Source organism: Dicentrarchus labrax, unplaced genomic scaffold, assembly GCF_905237075.1.
Source record: "Dicentrarchus labrax unplaced genomic scaffold, dlabrax2021, whole genome shotgun sequence".
NCBI lineage: Eukaryota > Metazoa > Chordata > Actinopteri > Moronidae > Dicentrarchus > Dicentrarchus labrax.
Window position 1 is genome coordinate 13679304 of NW_026136723.1, and position 19846 is coordinate 13699149.

The following is a 19846-nucleotide window of genomic DNA, read 5'->3' on the forward strand; positions in this document are numbered from 1 at the left end:
TTGTTCAGGGGGTGGCATCTTCCACTGTTTGCACATTGGAAATAGTAAGATCCACACTATGAGACACATAATCTCATATGCACAATTCTTTACTGCACCTTCAAGACTAGCATCCTCCAAGGGTCGTGTGTGGTCATTACCTCGTCATCATCTGCGTCGTACTGGGCGTACTGCTGCTCCAGCAGCTCTCTCTGTCTCCTCTCTTGATCCAGGGTCTGCTGGATGAGTGTGGCCACCTCACTCTGCTGGCCCGGACGCTCTCGGCCAATCACAAACCTGCAACAACATGCACTGCTGTAGACAGTCCTGGCAACACATACCCTGAGCCAACCAGCCCAGGATTATATAACTATTACTGGACATTTCGATGGAAAAACATTTACATGATGCTTAAAACAGTTGTTTTAAGCATAGTTGTTAAAGTTGTCATTACAAGCATCTAGACTGTGTTTTACACAGTGTGTCATCATGGCCTGTGTCATTTCTTCCTTTTGTTTCTTCGTGGTTTCTGAAGCAAAAGGTTACAATAGGAAGTTAGGTCTAATAAATGCTTGTATAAAACAATATCACACATTTTAAAGGGTCTACCATTACCTTATTTATTTATGGTGACTATTCATTTAACAATGTCACAACAACATTTATAAATGAGACCGGACAACACCTTCAAACCAATTATCAACATTTTTTTCCCCAAAAGTTTGCATTAAGATATAAAGGGTACATGCACATCATATTTGATACCTATTTCCTTTTTAAAACCTACATAAACATGTATATATACTGTATTCCTGCTCAAATTCTTTGTCTCTCTCTAAAAGCAGTGTGTATTTATACAGTGAAATTACCACAGCAGTCACTATGGGAGAGCAGCCAAGGCCCACAGCCACATAGCACTGACAGCGATATCTGCTGACGTATCAGGGCAGGGCTGGGAGACGGGACACACATAATAATGTGAAAAGGCAGTGAGCTCAGCCAGCCAGCCAGCCTGTTATTAGCCTGGCATGGAACTAAATGGAGGAAGCCACAGGCTGTGCCTCCGAGCTACTGACTACTAACTACTGTAGTTACACATGGGACCTACATGCAATACATATCACATTCAAATGTAGACAAAGCTGAAAAATAGGCAATCACTTCCTCCCAAATACAATCCTTTCTGCAAATTTAGTGTTTATATGTTTGTCTGTATAACAGGGACAAAAAAGTACGTAGTCATATAAGATTCAAGAGTACATAGTTCATATGATCATACATCTATAAAGGGAAGAGGCAGAATTATGTCCTCCTCCCTCCATTCACCGCAAATAGTCGTATGGCTACTCAAAAGACAAAAGCAACTGTGTATAAGAACTTCTCAGACCTATTCCAGGAAATATCCAATCCAACAGGGGCACAATAACTGTGTGTGTGGGCGTGTGAGCATGTTCCTGTCTTCTGTATGTGTACAAGTAAGAGTAGAGTGAGACAGGGAGACAGACAGGAAGAGATAGAGAGAGGGAGTGGATTCGAGATAGGCCATAATCAAGTGAATTCAGTTCCCGAGAGCTCTTTCATATATTTCTAAAGGCGATGTGGAAAAGGCCTTACGCTCCAGCAGAGAGGCGTATTTGATCTACATGTGAAGAAACAACTAAAAGGGCAGGACAGAGATAGAAAAAAAGAAAAGAGAGAGAGAGAGAGAGAGAGAGAAGGCCCTGGCTAAGTTAAGTAGCCTTTGGACAGCAGGGAGGTCTGAGGAGCAGCTGACCTGGAAACAGCCATTCTCCTCACGCATGGAGAGTCTGTCTTGGTTCCTCCCTGCCTCCCACTGTTCCAGGGCTACCACACACAGTGCTGCCTCAATTTAGAAACCTTCACTTCTGATCTCATTTACGCCAATTTATACAGACGTGGCTCTTACAGTTACAAATACAGTACGGTGCAGGAACTTGAAGGGAGAACATTTGTAATTTGAGTGAAAAAGAAAGCTCAAAGTGATGCTGGGAAAAGTGCTACAGGACCCACGTCTTCTCCATTAGGTAGCACTTGTTTGGTTATGACAGATATGACTGGTCGACCATGCTGGAGATGTGATATCTATTATAAGGTCATGTAGATATTTCCTCTTTTATTGATTTTTTTTCTGTATGTGAGGAAATTTGGTGGTTCAAATTAGACTTAGTTAAAGGGTGTGTGTGGTGTTGTTCTTAATCATTCTGTCAATATATTCTGACTTCTCCGTCTGTGGAGTTCGGCCCATTTGTCCTACTGAAGACGTAAATCTTTGAAAGCAGGCCACAATTTTATAGTTTCATTTTTTCAAAAGGCTAAGAAGTTTCCTATAACAGCTGAGCACTGTAGTTTTCAGCACAGTAGATGAAGCTGAATAAACTACAGTGCCCATCTCCATCATAATGTAGGAACATGTCATCCAGTGCAACAGCGTGACGTGTTTTTAATAGCTTTTGGACAACTATGGCACAAAGGAATAAGCTATATCAGGTTTTGGCACCACAGTGAATTCTTAGGTAGAAGTATGAATTCATTGTTGGTTTTGGCTTTTTCATAGGATTTGTTTACAGAAAAATTAATATAGAATATGACCAACCTTTAAAACTGAAAAGGACAATCAATGGAAGAAAGTTCGTAGTTAATGCTTTTATGTAATACAGCAATAAACTCATGTCAGCTTGACCTAGATTTTCAGATTATTACGTTAAAGGTCCAGTGTAACATTTAGGAGGATCAACTGGCAGAAAAGGTATAAAATATTCACAGGTATGTTTTCATTAATGTATAAACACCTAAATACCTTTATAATCAGTATAGGTGCATCAAACCATTCAGAATTGTACCATGCAGTGTCAGTGAAAAGTGAGGACTGTCCTCATGTTTTTCTGCATAGACATAACTGATCATTGGTGAATTTAAAGGACCTTTATTAGGGGCCTTCAGGTTGTTGGTACTCATGTATGATGCTGTACGGTGGAAGTTTTGTTCATTTGGCTGAAATTAGGTCCAAATTCAGCAACTGTTTTTGTGTGTTTCCTCACAGGTGATCTATAAGACAGGTGCTTTACTACATTTTACTACAGGGGGATGGGGAGGGGACCTGGATGATTTGCTGCTGGAAGTCAGGGTTAAATATAGCTAAAATGGCAAATCTAGGACAGTTGGCCATAAAACCTCTGGTGATCAGACAGAGAGAGTCGAAGGATTTACCGAGGAGGAGGAGGAGGAGGAACGAGTGGGTGAGACATGATAGAGGAAGACTGAAACAGTGAGAGAGCAGAGAGGGAGAGGAGAGTGAAAATAGGTCTGGGTGATTCTATTACAACTTTTTAGTATTGTATTCATGTGCTAGGTTTAAATATAAAATGTCTATTTTCATATGTAATTCACTGTAATTATTATATATATATTATTTAATAGGCAGATTAGACTATACAGGATTATACTCACTCCTCATATTAATCTATTTGTGCTTGCTAAATGGATGGACAGGTGATAGATGGGATCTTTTCAAGGCTGCCTCACCTGTAGTGCCACATCCTGGTATGTGGAAAACCTCCATTGTCAATATTAGTTCAGCAAACAGCATCTGTCCAGCCTGGAGTCTGTTCTGATACTGTTGGACATGTCTTTGTTCAGCCACCAGCTTTTCCCCCGGGCACTCTACTCTCCACACACCCATCTATCTTTCCACGGCGGAGTCCCACGGAAAATGTGTCGACCAGAATAGGATTGAGGTTGAAAACCACACTGAGGCCTTGGATTATTTAACACCAATATTACAGCTGTCTCACTGCGTGTACTGTGCCATCAATGAATTCAACCAGATAGTGGCATGAACAGAATAAGAACCGAAAGAGGTGTGAAAACTGCATACAAGACATAAGGAGAAGAAGAAAGTGGAATAGTGACAGAGAAGAAGAGTAAAAAGAAGAGTCAGACAGGATGGGGAGTGCACAATGGCAGACGATGTTGGTGAAACACAGAGAAAAGACAACACTACAGTAAACCATACTAAGAAAAAGCAAAGACAAGAGCGAGAAACAACAGAAAGCAGAATTGGCAGGCTCCTAACATTGCCAAGGATAGCACCAAATTTCCAAATCAAAGCCTTCCTGCCATGCTGTGTGTGTGTGTGTGTGTATTGTCTGCTCCCCACGGCTCTAAGCCGACCCCTGCCAAAAACTGCTCGACTGTCAAACACACAAGACTTTTGTCACATATTGTGTTCCCACATCTTCACCCATCTCAGATATGGTAATGACACTAAGAGGGCCTGCCAAACAAAATCTCTCCGAGCATGGCTGCTTAAGCGGCTGCGTTTGCAGATTTTGCACCGTGACAGCAGGACGAACAGCATTCAGAATTATACATGCAGTGGCAGTGTAAAGTGAAGACATGTACATTGCTCAATCTAAAGGACATTTTTAGAGGCTTTAGTTTGTTAGTACTTATATCTGACGTTGTCTTATTCATTGGGCTGCTTGACACACTTTAGTTTCTATAATCTTATGGTAATCCTCATCAGATGGTGAAAACATACAAACATACAAAATCAATGTGTTTTTGCAATGAAAAAAAAACTACATTTAATCAAGCACTGAATCAACATCTTAGATTAGTCCCCATCCACTTTAAAATATGTTTAACTAGTATTGGATGTTTGCGCTTCACTGTGCAGAATGATGAAAGTGCAGAGTGTGACACTAAAAGGATGTTTTCACATTTATCTGCTGAAAGTGAACAAGGAGCTTTTGAAAGGCGGGGCCTATGAGCACGATTTGTGACATCACAAATACTTTGGAAGTCAAATGGTAAATGGTAAATGGACCTGTACTTGTATAGCGCCTTTCTAGTCTTCCGACCACTAGTTCACCTTGTTACGAGAATTTTCTTGAATGTGAATTTTTTTAATAGTAATGAAGTCACTGGCATCCCTCCGTCCTGTCTGTAGAAAGTCCACGTTGAAAGGATCTCACTTCAGCAGCAGAATCGTGGGACTGATGATTAGCTTTTGATTTAGGCTTGTGTTTCTTTGGGTCTTACCTGACCACTCCTGATGTGTTCCTGAGGACGGAGGCAGCGAAGCTCTGTGTGACACCCACCAGACTGGTCCCATCCACCTCCACGATCTGGTCATTCACCTTGATCCTGATCACACACACACACACACACACACACACACACACACACACACACACAAATTAATCATAATTTGCATCATTCAACATAAGTGTTACTGTCTTTGGTTGATTCTCTTGAAAATGACTAACTAGTCTACAAAAATAAATGCCAAAATACCATCATGACTTATGCAGCTAAACTACTACAAGAGGCACAAGGGACAAACAAACTGGCCTATCATGCATATTCTGATTATTTTCACAATAACAGGGCCAGACTTTCCACTGCAATAGCTCCAGACTATTCCCTAACCAAGAGACAGAAGTGATGAGGCTCAAAACAAACTAGGAGGGCCAATGAGGACATGGAGGCCAGTGAGCCATTCCCTGGGCCACAACACAGCCGACATTTTTGCTCTGCTCTGGACACGATGTGAGGTCAGCTAAGCTCCTGACCTAAAATGAAACTCCTGATGATCCACTATTAATGACAGAGGATCATGAACAAATCCATTCAAAGAGACGTCCTCACTCAATATTTAATTCAAATCTACTTAGAAATTTGCATAAAAACAAGACTTTTTCTTTGACACATGAATAAAACAAAAAGTAACTCTCATTATTTTTCAACAAAACAGCATATTGTTCTTATACTTCCCTGCTTGAAGGCACAACACATGCATCATTTTCTTCTACAACAAACCACTTTGGTCTCTTCTCCTTCTACTAGTGCTAACAACATGCAAGGAGCCTGCAAAAATTTAGGACTTCCACAAGTTTATAAGCACGGACGATTCAATTACACTATCCAACTATCACATTTTCATTATATGAAATGGTCAGTACAACCACTCTTGAGACTGGAGAGTGATGACACTTGTGAGAATTGAGAGGATAATGAGCTACTGTTTCATGAGAGTTTTAACTAGTTCTACAGAGATCAATGAACATGCACCATTACAGATTCTATTTACCTGAACCTTTAGACAAACTCATTCTACCTCACGCAGAATTTCTAAATATAATGAAATACATCCGAACCAGCTGACTTCAAGCGAAACGTTTGCACATTACAGTTGAAGTTTTGCACAAATTTCCTGCAAAGCCAAGATCAAAATCAAGCAATGTTCTCTGATGGCTGCATCCGTAACTGGAGTAACCAGCATCCTTTCAGCTCCTGTCTCACTCTGTCACAACATAAAGCAGCTGCATAGCAGGATTTAATATGACAGTGACACATCAACCAGAGCTGTCACATGGATGTATGGAGCCTGAGAGGTAGACAGGGTGAGAGCTGGTTGTCTGTCAGTCAGCAGCTCGGACGCTTTTCTGACCTTTATGGCATCAAACATCTCAATTTGGCTTTGTGTGGCCGAGGCTGGTTGACACACATATATGCATACAAGTAAACCAAAACACACATACACACCTTCATCTCATAACCTCCATCTCACCTCAGTACACACACACACACACACACACACACACACACACACACACACACACACACACCTAGGGTCATCTGCACCAGACAATACAATGAGCCACAGCCAAGCCCAGCTATCTGTCTGCCTGCGAGTGTGTGTGTGTGTGTGCGCGTCAGACCATTGAGTCTGACTCAGCAAGAGAGAGAAAGCCCTATAGCTGGAAAAGGTAACGAAGGAAATTACATTCTGGCTGGTGACTCCTGGTGTGCGTGTGTGTGTGTGTGTGTGTGTGTGTGTGTGTGTGTGTGTGTGTGTGTGTGTGTGTGTGTGTGTACTGAGGTGAGATGGAGGTTACTATAACTAATATTGTCTTCAGTTAATTCATCTTATATTGTGATGAAAGTTTATTTTGAAATCCATGGGGACACAGGCAGATTCAGAAAAACTGATTATTATTGCAACCAAAAGATTGTGGATGAGGGGGCGTGTGCATGGCTTGCATACTAAAGCTTGTGTTCGTTGGAACAACAGTACTACTGTCTACATAAGATTTTACTGATTTTATTATGTGTGGTCACCAGTGTTGGGCAGTAACGTACTAGTAATAGTATTACTTTCAAAAGTGATGAGTAGTGTAATTAATCTCTTTGAAAGATTTTTTTTTAGATACATTAAAAAGAGAAAAAAGGAAATGATCTCAATTTAATGAATATGGCATTTAGTAATGTATGACACCAAAAAAATATATCTCAAACAACATATGCTTATTGTGAACGTTTTTCGTATATATTTTTTGGTCTTCATATTGAGTCTACATGTGCAGTTTGAATAGAAAATATGCAGGCTAAGTCAAAATGAGGGACGAAGAGTCTGCAGTCACACTAGCAGCTCTGTGAGACTGTATGGGCTGTACTTAGGCACAGACTGTGGTTTGAGCTAAATGCTAACGCCGGCATGCTAACATGTTCACAATGACAATGACGACAGAGAATGTCTAATATGAACATGTATAATATTTACCATTTTCAACATCTTATTTTAGCCTGTTAGCATGCTAACACTTGCTAATTCACACTAAACACAAAGTAGACTTCTCCCTCTTGGTACCATTAAAGTCACTGTAGAGAGATGAGAACCAGTAAAATTTACAACTTTATTTAAATGCTCATTTTAAATAAAGGAGAAAAAGGCTCAAATCTGCATGCTCAGAAATGAACTGAACTTGAGCTTTAGCACAGCCTTCCTCTGATCTTTTCATACTTGTCCCCCTCACTGAAAGAAATGAGACTTTTTGGAGTCAGTGCGACTGTCATCTTAGAACAGGATCAACTTTTGTCACTTTTGAACAAGCTGTTTCTTTTCCTCACTCTCTATTCCTTTCTCCCCCATCTCTCTGCTCACTACATTATAACTAATCTCGCTCACGTGTGTTGATGAAAATGCTAACCCTAAAATTAATCCCCAAATGAAAACACACCTACCGCAAACAACCCCAGTGCACTAGAGTTCCCGGTGTGTATGCTGAGCTTACAGTACTTACTGCTCTCACACTGCATGGAATGGAAGTGCCTATCTGGTTTTTTAATCTGTTTATGGGGAACCTGAACCACACAGATACACTAATAGGTAGAAGCTGGTGGTTTAGAGGCAGAAAACCACAGCTCGCCTGCTGGGAAGCTGTCATTTCCTCCTCTACCCCTGGCTGAGTTGCTTACTCTGCACTGTTCACGCTTTATAATGCACACAGACACAATACAGTTTCTCCCTCTCAACAAGACACACACACACACACACACACACACACACACACACACAGACATCTTCCAGGGACATACATAGAGACACACTGTGAATATGGAGGTCTATTAAAAAAAAGTCTCTCATTTTCTGCAGACTAACTTTTGCAAACTGACACAGAATACAAGAGATAATACACTCTAATGCGATGTCTCTGTCACACAATACACTTACAGTGCACACACCTACGCACTGTACAGTCCTGTGTGAGACTTCATGTCCCAGACTGTGCCTCTCCCAGTGGATCTAATCCCAACCCCTGCTGCTAAATCTGACAGGGACAAAGTGTGGCTCTGTGTGTGTGTGTGTGTGTGTGTGTGTGTGTGTGTGTGTGTGTGTGTCTGTGTGTGTGTGAGAGGGAGAAGAGGTGGTGGTGGGTAAATGGAAACCAAACAGCTGATTAATTGCTGTGTGTATTTTTGTACAATAAGTGAAATGTGAATCTTTGTCCCAGCACACGCTGAGCTTTCACATGCTCTCATCTGCTTTAACATGTCTCCAGACTCATTAATCGCTCACTGATATGTGTGATATCCAGCAAGGAAAGCAGCTCTCACCGGCCGTCTCTCTCAGCAGCTCCGCCCTCAATGACGGTCTTGACGAAGATGCCCAGCTTCTCCAGGCCTGCGTCAGCACCGACGCCCATCCCGATGATACTGATCCCCAGGCCGTCGTCGTCTGAAATCACACGGACCACGTAGTTAGTTGTGGTTTCTGTAAGTGTGCGATGGGGCACAGCAGGGTTAAGGTTCTCCATATCGTAACTTTCCAGTGAGCTTGGATCAAACTCAAAATGGCTCCTAGTAAACTGATGTCAGGTAGATGGAGGGATAAATACACTCAAACAGAAGAACAACTGATTTATTAATGGGGAAGACTAGATATTTACTATTGGCCTGGTAGCATACACATAAAAATGAAACGTGCTGAATGGGAAATTCCCTTCCAGTGTAGCATCCGTCCATCTCTATTCCGCATTAATTATTCACAAGTTGTTAGGGTTACATAATGGGGGTGTGGATTGTGAAACCTAGAAGTCTTTCTATTTTAGGTCCTTGGCAATACTGGATTTCAACACAGGAAAAACCTCAACAGGAAAAGACAAGTGAAGAAGATGAAATATCACCTCTTTGTAGCTCATGCTGGGGAATTAGAACAAACTATGCTCTACAATGTCTTTTAATGTGATCTAAGGAGATTTGTAGTGAACACTGCATTTAAACAGGATGCTTAGAAGCAGTGAAATTAACCAGCCTTATCTTCAATGGTTGGGTCAGAAATTCAGTAAATCATTACAGAGGAAAAGAAAAAACTGAAGAACCTACATAGATAGATAGATAGATAAAAATAGAAATATGCCACCTTTAATTTTATTTTAGTGACATCCCATATGTGGGTGAATCTGTCTGCTGGGTATAATGTATAACTGACAAGATCCACCTCCTCGTTACAATGTTCTTAGATTTGCTTTCCCACCTTTCTCCAGCTCCACAGGGAAGAGCTCCAGTTTCTCCACCCTCTTCTCCAGCTCATACTCTGCGGAGGAGGCCACAGGATCCACCTCTTCGTTACGTCGGTCGTAGTCCTCATTGGAGTAGGTGTTGAACACCTGGAGAGGGAGCACAAGGAGTTAACGGAAGTGGGCGCACGGAATTAAATATAGCAGCTGGTTTAAGTCATAGAGGTAGAAATCACCTCTACCACATGCGGCATGATTCTGGATTTAAATTAAGTTTTAGAAAGGCATTACTGTACCTAATGGCTAATAATGAGTAAGTAAGTTTACAATGCTGTACTTATTAGCAATTACAACTCATTCAAGTATGACAAGACACTTTTTTTGAATGATAACATTGGTTGCTCTCCAGGCAGAGTAATGCTCTTATTTTACAAGTTTATGACTGTTGGTGGAAGTAAATAAGAGCTTTTGTGTTCCAAACCAATAGTTATCTACACAATATAGTAAATAAAAACCCAGTGTAACAAAGCCACAACTACAACCAGCCCATTAACCAACAGGAAACTGTAGTGTAGAGAAACATAATGTGGTGAAGAGGGATAGGGAGGCCTTTCTCCTCCTCTAAGCTGCGTGGCCCTCGTAAGAATCTTTCTTCCACAGCAAGAGGCAGGCCGTCACTTCACATCTCATCCCGGGCCAAGCGCTCCCACTGCTCTCTGCACCAAAGAGGAAGGGGAGGAGGTGAGATAGCTGTGCACAAGCAGACTCCAACATGCATGCTGTTGTCACGTCTGTAGTGCGGCGTTCTGCAGAATGCTGGCTGATGGTGCTGAATTAAGGGGTATGCGTAGTCTACACGCAGAAATATCCCGGATGACGCTATAAGCGCCATCCTGGCTGTGTGTGTGTCAGACACCTGCAGACACACACTGATTGCAGCTGCTATCCCAGAAAATCTGAGAAATTAGCAACATTCACCACATGGCTCCTACAGGCAAGGAGATCGGGGGAGAGGGATATCGCACATTTAGCTTGATTACGTCAATCATTATCAAAGTTATTCTCGGTGCTGTGATCACATGAATCAGAACTACAGCAGATGAGGGAAATAAACTGAGGAAATGCACTGAGGATGCAAAGTTTTATCACATCCTGTAATGTCACCGAGCAAGTCAGCCACTTCCTATCTCAGGACCCTGACCTTTTTTGAATAGAGTGAAAGAGGAAATATAATCTCGGCAGAGATCAATAAGGCGACATCTCACATCACATGCAATGACTTAAGCTAGATTTATGTTCATCACTTGGTAGGTATGTGTGCAGGAACAGAAGAAGATCTCAGCTGAGTACGGACAAACACAATAACCCGCAAACAAGTTCAAAACATTAAAAAATGCATGAAAAATGACAGTCAAGATATTTGTGCTTTTAGTTAGCAATTTTTCCACGCTGTAGCAGATGTAGCAGGGGCTTGACTAATATCTTATATCTTACAACAAGATAAAGACGCAACAAACTACAGTAAATAAATAAATAAGCGGCACTACATTTAAGAGACTCTGTGCTGGTTGTTCACGCAGCTTGGGCACATTGATGTAGCGTGATGCTGCCAGGGTTGGTTTTTATTCTTTCCTCTGTGTGAACCTGCGTGAGCTCTAACCATGACCTCGCTGTCATCAATCATTCAGTGTGATCAACAGCTCTGCATTATTAACAGCCCCATGCACACACACACACACATGCACACATCCATACACACGTCACATATATACATGTACATAATGTTGTGCCTCTGATTAAAGATATATAAGCACACAAACACTCTGAATGTTCTCCACACACACACACACACACACACACACACACACACACACACACACACACACACACACACATACATACCAATGCACAAACACACATTGCTGACAAATGCTAACACCAGCACTGTCCTGGATGTCCTGGACACGATGCTACCATTGGCAGTCAGTACACTCTCTAATGGCCTCTCTCTGTCACTGTGTGCTATCTACAAACACATTAGCATGTGGCCAGTCAGACAGAGTGAGAGAGAGAGAGAGAGAGAGAGAGAGAGAGAGAGAGAGAGAGAGAGAGAGAGGTCATGAAGAAAGATGAGGACAGATGAGGGTGGATCTGTGAGAGGAGGCAAGTGAAAAAGAGACAGAGGAGGTTCAGCGATGGAGATAGATAAGAAAAGGGCCAGAGAGGGAATTCAAAACAATCTGAGAGACAGATGAACTGAGAAGGCACAGGATGGACAAGAGAGCAATGGTGACTGAGAGACAGAGAGTGACAAGTTAAATGAAAGAGTATGCACATGGGAAATAAGAATAGGTAGGCAGAAAGAGAGAAAGAGAAACGGAGAGACAGACTGCATTATCAAATGGAAAGCATTTACCCACAAGATAAAGGAACCTGATGGCTGTCTGGCTCTAAGCAGAGACTACTGGGATATATCTCCATATTGTCTGAAAAAACATCTGGTCCCCTATGAGGACAGGCCATGTCCAGTCAATTCAATAAATATTAAGGCACCCAAAGAAAGAACACAGCTCAAAAATTACCCTTCCTACATTTTCGGAGCCATTTTTATCTACAGAGGGAGCAGTTCCTCTTGTAAGTCCACCATTTTGAACTGCCATGTTTCTACAGTAGCCGAGAACAGACAAACCAAACACTGGCTCTACATAGGGCCTTTAGATTTTTGTGGCCACCGTAGTTCCTCCTGCATGCATGACAGACTGAGCAGTATTCAAATGGTTCCAACCTGCAACTTTACTGCTAGATGCCACTAAAATCCTACACACTCTCCATTTTGATAACAGATTCAACTTATGTTTTATACGTTTATCATAAATTAAGCGACATTTTCATATTGATGTATATAATATCTTCTTCTTCTCTCTAGATAATTGGAAACACGTTCTGACTTGAAGCAAGGAGGAGGGATAAGGGAAAAATGAGATGGTACAATAATGTGTGTGACTGTGTTTAACCTTGGCAGTATGGTAGGACACTGCTGCCTGCTGCTTGTTTTACTACAGGGAGCAGAAAAATGGGCAGAGTACAGGACCAGGCCTGCAGCTGGCAACCACAAGTCTGACAGCTGTGGAAGACACAGTTAAGGCTGCAGCTAACCATACATATAATATATAATAGCTATATTATATAATACAACATTGACTTATTACATATATATATATATATATATATATATATATATATATATATATATATACACCTCTGCCCTTCATGGAGATATTACAGGAATGGCTGACTGCATGGCTCTTGCGATTGGCAAGGTTGATGTGTTGGTTGGTCAGCCAGTCCACCACTTTGTTTCAGAGTTAAATATATAATATATAACCTTAAGATGGATTGCCCTGAAAGAAAAATGCCCTGATGTAGTAAAATTCATGGGGTCCAAATGATTACTTCTACTGACTTTTCCCCTAATGACACTAAATGACACTATGAAGTTGATATATGTTGTTCAAAAACCTTGACAACTACCTGACTGATTGAACTTTGCTTCAAATATTTTTAGTCCCTAGTGGATACATTTGAATGACTTTGTTGATCCCCAGACCTTCCCTCTGGCGCCACAAACAGGTTTACATTTTCGTTTCAGAGTTAAATACGTTGATGACTATGGGATGGCTATGAAATTTGGTTCATACATTCATGTTTCCCACAGGATTAGTCCTACTGACTCTGATGATCCACTAACTTTGTCCCAAACTGGTTCATGACCAAATACCTGCTAATTCGCAAATGTTAGCATGCTATTGCTCTAAAATAAGATGATAAACATGGTAATGATTATATATACTGTCAATGGATTAAACACGTTAATCACTGCCTCCCAGAGTTTACATGGCTGTACATTTGTTTTAAAGGTTCTAAAGGAGAAACGTTATTGCAGGCTTTCACAGAATGTACAATCTGAGGCAAACAAACAGGGTTTGACAGAGCTGAAACAACCCAACATTATCTGCATGTAGGGAATGACTCAAGAGATATAATAAATCTTGACAGCTCCATCAAACCTATATGACGCGTATCAATACGTTGACCCACATAATCCAATAAACTGATCCCTTGGAAACAGCGATGTCACAGCATTTCAAACTTATCTGCTTTAACAGTGTGAAATCTATATCCTGATCACGTCAAGATGACAAACACCTACAGATTTCAACTTTCAAGTACAGTTGGTGTGTGCTGAGGTAGGTCATTTTGCTCGACTGTAATTCCATTTTTATTGAAGAGGCAGTGGACAAGGACAACCACTAAATGTGGAAGTACAACGGAGTATAATGTGCCGTCTCCCCATGTGATGCCCCTCTGGAATTGAATTGGAAAAGTCTTTTGGAGGATTAAACACAACACACAACCGTTTACATGTAAATATATTCCTCTACACTGCCTGCACTTCTTTTCAGGCTTAACGCATTACTATGGGTGAAAAAAGCTTGTGCCAACAAAAACCTGATTTTGAGGATTGATATAAAAGTGCCTTATTTTCAGATGGCTGGGCACATACATTTAAAATAATAAAATATGGTTCAAAATAGTTTTATGGAGTCTAATGGTGCCTGCTGGGTACATCTTGTTATCAAATTTTAACGGAGAAAAATCAAAAACTTCTGCACATTATATTACATAATGATAATACATGTACGAACCATAACATCCTCTTAAGATGGGAGCCAGTAAATACACTCGTCTTCTTACACCCACTCTTTCAGTGTAATATCACTTTGAATCCACCCACGCACTCATACACACACACACACACACACACACACACACACATACAGTACGCATACAGGCACACCACTTTCTCTGATATCTAACATACACACTGTAATATCTGATAATGACTACCTCTCTTCTTTCTCATTTTGTCATTCCTCACTGTATCAACCAATATCTCTTCTCTTCCTCTGCTGAGCCTCATATTTCATCCAAACAACACACTGATCGATGCCCCTGACACCAAAACACACATTTTAGTGTGTTGTCAGTAATCAAACCCCTTGAAATGGACTTACTGGCACTAAAGTGCGGACAGCAGTTCTGTTTGGGCATCCACAGATTGGCAGTCTCGTTATCTGATCTCCAGGAGGAAGGAGGGAGTTTGGTTTGACTGTTAAAATGCGGTTTTACTGTCATTTGTGGATGCTGCTGCAGCAGCTGTGACTCTGCAGATGCCTGCAGATGCCAATGACTTTATTAAAGCTGAGCCCTCTCACTCAGTGTAAGTGCCTCTCACTCTCCCTATATTTGTACATTGGTGTTTGAGTACGTACTGCTATTAATGCACATCACGTATTTAAACGATAAAAGTATGCAGCCAGTTTCATTGCAGGTACATGTCTGCACAAGCACGCATGCATGTACATGTCAAGCCAGTGTCCTGAATGAAGATTCATCTCACTGCCTGTGGTGCTAGATAATGACCCCTCAGCCGAGTAATGTCTGTCTGTCTGTCTGTCTGTTTGTCTGTCCGGATAGTTGTTGGACTCGCCCGATGGCTTCTCTCCGCTACAGAGGACTGTGGATTAACCAAGGGCACAATAAACCACAGGGGAGGAGAAAGCAAGAGGGAACAACAGAAACATGGGAATGGGATGGAGGAGAAAAAAAGTTTGAAAAGGGAGTTAATGTTTGAATGGGGAATAGAGGAAGGGGAAGTTAAATGAGAGACGGTGGACTGTGATTAAACAAAGAGGACAAATGAGGGGACAAAAGAAGAGATGCAGGAAGCATCAATATGATGAGAAAAGTGGAGGAGTACGAAATGAAAAGGAAGAATCGAGTTTACAGAGGATGGGAGGCAATATCCACTGAGAGAGAGAAACAGAGTGACTCATATGATTCATGGGTTACAGCAGCAGCAGACAGTCAGGCTATTGAACAGTGAAACAGGCAATAAGAGAGAAATAAAGAAAAGAAAATGGAACAAAAAAAAAAAGAAAAGCTGAGGAGCAGGCGAGGCTAGGGGTAATTTGCTCCAGGGTTGTCTGAGTCCCTGCCTTAGATGTCACGGCATGGTGCCCATGCTCGGCCAACCGCCTCTGATGGTATTAAACCGGGCCTTTGGTGTGTGGGTGCCAGTACCGTCGCCCGCCCCGCACCTTCCAGACACTGGACGCTGCCCAGGGCAATAAGAGGCTGGGAAACCCAGGAGAAATGTTCCTACTGCTGTGGCACGAGCCCAGCAAACCCTGCAGTGGATTAACTACAGCCTGGCACATACACACACACATGCCTTTGCAGCGACAGCTCAGCACATTTACATTCCATTACTTCTACCTGTGGCCACCCACCCACTCACACAACACCATGCCAGAGAGCTGACAGGTGCTGAAGAAAGTGTCTGAATGCTGAGGGGACGAGACAGTTGCTGATGATGGAAATAAATTCATGTTTTGCAAGAACAGACTGAGACTGACAGATATAAAGAGGTGGAGATGGGAATGAGTAAGAGTGAGAAAAGAGAGAAAGAAACAGATACATTCAGTAACCCGTTAGATAAGAGAGAATTGTACAGTCAATTGGAGGCCAACCTTTCTGTCATTTTGACGTACATCACCCCTCATCATCTGAGGAAGTGACACTGACTTTTGACACGTCAGGGAACGGCATCTCAATCTAACAAGTCAGCATTTCTTTTTTTAACTTCAGATTGAGCTTCTGCATATAGAGCAGACACACATGCTGTTGGTACAAGAGGAGATCTTTGAGAGAAACACACAGCCAAGATGTACTCTTTTCAAAATGTAATTAAGATGTAATTTCAGACTTGCGTTCTCATTCAAAGGGGGAAAATTCAGCTGAGATTTTTTGTTTCAGCTGGTCTTTCTGTAGCCAGCTTGTTTTTTTGCCCTAAAGAATGAACTTCAGTCCACACAATACCACCGGGTGCTATGACTCCCACCAACAAACCAGCCACTGCCCAACTATAGGATGAGAGGCACAGAGAGTGGGGGGGGGGGACAGTGTGTGTGTGAGAGAGAGAGAGAGAGAGAGAGAGAGAGAGGGAGAGGTCAGAGTTAAAAGGGAAGAGCATAGTAAACAACTGCAACTGAATGGCTGCAGACAATGCACTGCTTTATTTCATATCTTGGTCATATATAGTGAGTGGGAGGCTGGGATCAGTAACACAACAACAACATGTTGCTTGTTACAGTACTGATGCTCTAATGCCCACTTACTATGCAATGACATTCATTATGCTGTAACAATGACTTGGCAGAGTTTGGGACCACATTCAGTATTCCTATTCACACACACAGTATAATAGCCACTATGTGTGATCTGAGATAATTCTACTTGTGGCACAAATGTGAGAATGCATTAGCCGTGTTTTTTGCGGGAATCAGTCCAACAGTTGGTATTTCAGACAGTTCACCTTAATCATGTTCCTGACTCACGACAAACAAGGACATGGTGACAATGCAGCAGTCTGAACCTTCCTCAGCACCGGCTTAGCAAACACTGAGAACATTGTGTCGCTGAGACACTCTGTTCTGTGCAGTTTTTTTACTGCAATAAAAAACTGTCAGCGCAGACGATATCATAAGCAGGCGACCAGATTAGGGTAGGTGGGGGTTGGATGATGGTTCATGACACAGTCCACTGTGTTGCAACTGACCAGCCTTAGAAACCGCAGGGTACGTCTTGCCTTTCCTGGATCATTAAAAATGCATCCCCCAGGGAGGATCGGGTAGCACCGAAACAAGCAAACAAAAACACCACTGCATTAATAATGGAGTGACTAAGCTACATGCGCGCACAAATACACACATACACACACACCTGAGTTTGGAGTAGTTGTACCTGTCAGAGATAAGACAGGAAGCAGAAAATTCTTGGAGTCATGATGCTGTGCTTTTCCTTCATAGTTTGACTACTACACAAAAACACACCATTTAATATGATAGTTTGGGTTGAATATTAATACTTGTGGATTGTTTACGCTGACATTTTAGCTCACATTACTACATAATCATATATAAAGCCATCAAACAAGTTTCTACACCACTAGATGATTTGTAAAGAGCCTAGCTGTTAGTCAAGATTTTCGATTTAGCCTCCCTGAAAGAGGCTTAACCAAAATACCCGACCGTCGTTCTGTCTGAGCTCAGCCGCTGTTTTTTTGCTGGTCTAACCAAAATGTCAACTGCTGTATAGCTGCTGTAGCAAAGTATTGGAACTCCCTCCCAACAAAACCTTGTTCTCCCCCATTATGCCCAGCCACAGATTGCATAATTAGGAAGTTGACAGCCAGCTTTACTCGGCTCACAGAGGGAAAAAACTTGAATTCAGGGCAGAACAGAGATGGTCTGGGTGCTAAAGAATGTAGCAAGATATATGCATACACAGACAATTCTGTTACGCAAAAACCTGGCAAAATACCATTTAGCAGCAGTTTTTCCATGCTGTGAGTTGCAGACTTTGACTCAAGCATTGAGAATGATTGAAACAGAAAGGACTTACATTTCTGCAAAATGGATTTTTATTGGAAAAGGCATCCACTGCAACACTACGCTATATTGAAAGAGGCTAAGCTGTAGCAATGCCGTGCAGACCTAAATACTATTTCAAAATGACATTGCCAAAGTCCATGTCAGTATTTGTTCCAAAAGTCAGGCAATGCTGTTACACATATACCATCAGCCAGAAGACAGACTGCCCTAAAGTAGAGCAATCCTTTCCATCAGAAAACACGGTCAGAAAGCAAAGTTCCTGGCTGGAGGCCATCTCATTTGAGCTTGTGAAGCACAAGACTGTATTAGGTGGTGCTCCAGATAAGGATGTTAGAATCACACAGATGTTTACTCTAGATGCATCTATGTAACAACATTGTTGGATTTGAACAGTAATGTAGCTACAGTAGGCAGGAGAGGCCAGAAGTTACATTCTGACAAAAAAACTCAAGAGTCTCTGTTGTCATGTACTGTATTAAGGGCAGTCAAATGAGCTCCCACATGTTCAAAATAAATGCCTGTCTCTAAATGCCCGACACTGGGAGGGTGCTAGTTGGCATTTTCTCTGTTTCTAAGCCTCAGCAAGTTTGTCTTTAGGTTCTTTCACGCTCCACCAAAGTACAAGATGAGTCTCTGAATTGGTTTGATGTACTGCAGCCCGAGATGCAAATTCGCATTACGGCAAAAGTACAAGGAAAGGAATGTGTGTAGGTTGTATTTGAAACCAAGTGTTTGCAGGGTGATCTAATCTGCTAGCATAGAGATATCAGTCTGAGGCAGGAAACTTTTGATTTGGGGGTCTAAATTGGGGACACAGTAAAATGTGTAAAGACTCAAATTTAAATCCCTGGTTCTTAGCAATAATGCACTTTGCATTAGTAATTGTTGTTTATTCAGTTTAATAAATGAATGCAAAATAATCAACTTCAAATATTTTGATATGGAATAATATTAATAAATATCTTCTACTGGTTCTACTCTAAATAGCCGACAGCAATGGACAGATTATGAAACAGAAAGACTTGGTTTTATTGCCATTGTCTATGTGGTTTTTTTGTGTCTCTGAAAGAAAGAAATGTAAACATTTGTTTATCCAGAAGCTCTGGGCCAGTACCCACTATGCACGTTCAATAATCCATTCATAATATCAACAACCCAACTACCAACCCATCACCTTTTGACTCTAGAGGGGGGAGACTAGCAATGGCCAATCAGATTCCTGGGGACCCATGCCACCCCTTGCCACAGCTCTGACCCCGTCCCTGGTCTGAGGCAAATGAGTTACATGAATGACTCATGAAACAAAATCTCCACACAACCATCCCTCCTAAGTTGCAGAACAACACACCAGTAAAAACATCTAGTAAAAGAAATAAAAGGCACAAAGTCTTGCAGCTCAAAAAACCATTGCCACAAAGAAGAGGAGCGACACACATCTATCATATTGATTATGTCTCTGAGCTCAGATCCATGCTACTCAGCATTCCACTAACGATGCAGCAGCGGAACCTAATGGAGAAAATGCCA

The 19846-nt window shown here is 41.7% G+C and overlaps 1 protein-coding gene across 5 annotated transcripts in view; it reads right to left on the bottom strand.

The window, feature by feature from the left end:
- The window catches only part of ppp1r9a (protein phosphatase 1, regulatory subunit 9A), a 50630-nt gene that overhangs the window by 19274 nt on the left and 11510 nt on the right, over positions 1–19846 (bottom strand). For all 5 annotated transcript variants that reach the window (XM_051389769.1, XM_051389773.1, XM_051389768.1 and 2 more), the window contains exons 3-6: positions 9821–9953; positions 8902–9022; positions 5044–5148; positions 141–276 (exon numbers count right to left, since the gene is read on the bottom strand). In XM_051389769.1, coding sequence (XP_051245729.1) covers positions 141–276; positions 5044–5148; positions 8902–9022; positions 9821–9953 — 495 coding nt within the window. The remainder of the gene's footprint in view (positions 1–140; positions 277–5043; positions 5149–8901; positions 9023–9820; positions 9954–19846) is intronic.